This window comes from Schistosoma mansoni, chromosome 3 (assembly GCF_000237925.1).
Source record: "Schistosoma mansoni strain Puerto Rico chromosome 3, complete genome".
Lineage (NCBI taxonomy): Eukaryota > Metazoa > Platyhelminthes > Trematoda > Strigeidida > Schistosomatidae > Schistosoma > Schistosoma mansoni.
In genome coordinates this window covers 2,000,775-2,002,747 of record NC_031497.1, presented here as the reverse complement: position 1 = coordinate 2,002,747, position 1,973 = coordinate 2,000,775, and the positions used below count along the sequence as shown (strand labels likewise).

General features: G+C 25.6%; 1 protein-coding gene across 1 annotated transcript in view; it reads left to right on the top strand.

Annotated features, from left to right (window-relative positions):
* Positions 1 to 459: 459 nt before the first annotated feature.
* Positions 460 to 1,973, top strand: part of Smp_176920 (putative neuronal RhoA GEF protein) — a gene marked incomplete at both ends in the record, with an annotated part of 68,303 nt that continues 66,789 nt past the window's right edge. The window contains one exon of the mRNA XM_018798867.1: positions 460 to 495. Within this exon, the coding sequence (XP_018650713.1) occupies positions 460 to 495 (36 nt within the window). The remainder of the gene's footprint in view (positions 496 to 1,973) is intronic.

Sequence of the window (1,973 nt, the reverse complement as noted above, 5' to 3'; positions counted from 1 at the left end):
TCTATTTAACTATTTATCACTATCATCAAAAATATTTCTTATTCATTTAGTTACTATGTGGATCATTCATTTGAATTATAATTACAAATTACATTTTTAATTTTGTTTTTTAAAAATTGTAATTTTATTTATTATATAATTAAGTTACTGTGATTGATTATTGATTAATTTTATTTTCACTCAATCTATATATGAAAAACTATTTCCCTACATTGTGCATCTTTTCAAAAAAAAGGAAGGGGGGGATCTATAAACGGTGAAAAAAATTATTGATTTTATTAAAAAAACCAAAAAAGAGAAAAAAAATTATTTTTTCATTCATTCATTATTTATTTATTTCATTGAGACAACTCTATGGATAAATGTGAATTTTACATATAAATTAAATGACTATGAAACAAGGTAAATCAGTATTTGTACGTAGTAAATTTCGTATGTTAAAACGTACTCATACAATGCATGTTGGATATACTGGACCCAATGGATGAATCTTCTGTAAGCTAATTTTTATTTTCTCAAGCTTGGGGCCGGTTTATATATATATATATATATATATATATATATATATATTAATAACATTAGAAATAAAAATTAGCTTACAGAAGATTCATCCATTGGTCCAGTATATCCAACATGCATTGTATGAGTACGTTTTAACATACGAAATTTACTACGTACAAATACTGATTTACCTTGTTTCATAGTCATTTAATTTATATGTAAAATTCACATTTATCCATAGAGTTGTCTCAATGAAATAAATAAATAATGAATGAATGAAAAAATAATTTTTTTTCTCTTTTTTGGTTTTTTTAATAAAATCAATAATTTTTTTCACCGTTTATAGATCCCCCCCTTCCTTTTTTTTGAAAAGATGCACAATGTAGGGAAATAGTTTTTCATATATAGATTGAGTGAAAATAAAATTAATCAATAATCAATCACAGTAACTTAATTATATAATAAATAAAATTACAATTTTTAAAAAACAAAATTAAAAATGTAATTTGTAATTATAATTCAAATGAATGATCCACATAGTAACTAAATGAATAAGAAATATTTTTGATGATAGTGATAAATAGTTAAATAGAGTTTTTTTTATTTTCTGGTTGCTCAAGTCTGTTATCTATTCATCTGTCTGTATAAACAAATACATATATACATACACACACATACATGCATACATTTATACATACATACAAATTGATAGATTGACAAATAATAATTATGAATACTAGTTCATCATAGGCATAGATACATAAAAAAGAAAAGTCCAAGTGCTATTAGATTTGATATTTTAACCAATCAAATTATTTTATTAAAAATGGAAAAAAAAATTTTTTTATGTTGTGGAAATTTTTTTATAAATTAAAAGTAATTTCATCTATTTTGTACGAATATTCGTCAAGGTTAGAACAAACAGCTTGACAAACATTGGGCGCCGAATATAGAGAAGTCATTATATGTGAAAAATTATTGGTTACACTTAAACACCGTTGGATACCGGAAAGCTCAGTGGTCTATCGGTTAAGTGCTCTGGCGCGAGACTGGTAGGTCCTGGGTTGGAATCTCGCTCGTGGATGCGCAGCGCTGAGGAGTCCCATAATAGGATAAAACGGCCGTCAAGCAGTGCTTCCAGGTTTTCCATGGTGGTCTAGCTTCAATTGACTCATGATTTCAACTACGAAAATACTGAAATCTCCACAAAACCCCTTCTGAAAAATTATATTTAAAATAGTCTTAGCGATTGAAATTTAAATAATGTTTCTATGTGAAGTAAAAATAAGAATAAAACTGCGAAATTGAATTAGTTTTACAAATTAGTAAGAAAATGAATATGAAAGTTCTCTATTGTAAATGTTTTTGGATTATCAATTAGTTACGAAAGAAATAATTGATAAACTTATGAATATAATACTGTAAAAATATAGAAATGCATAGTTGAATTCATGAGTCAATTAAAGCTAGAC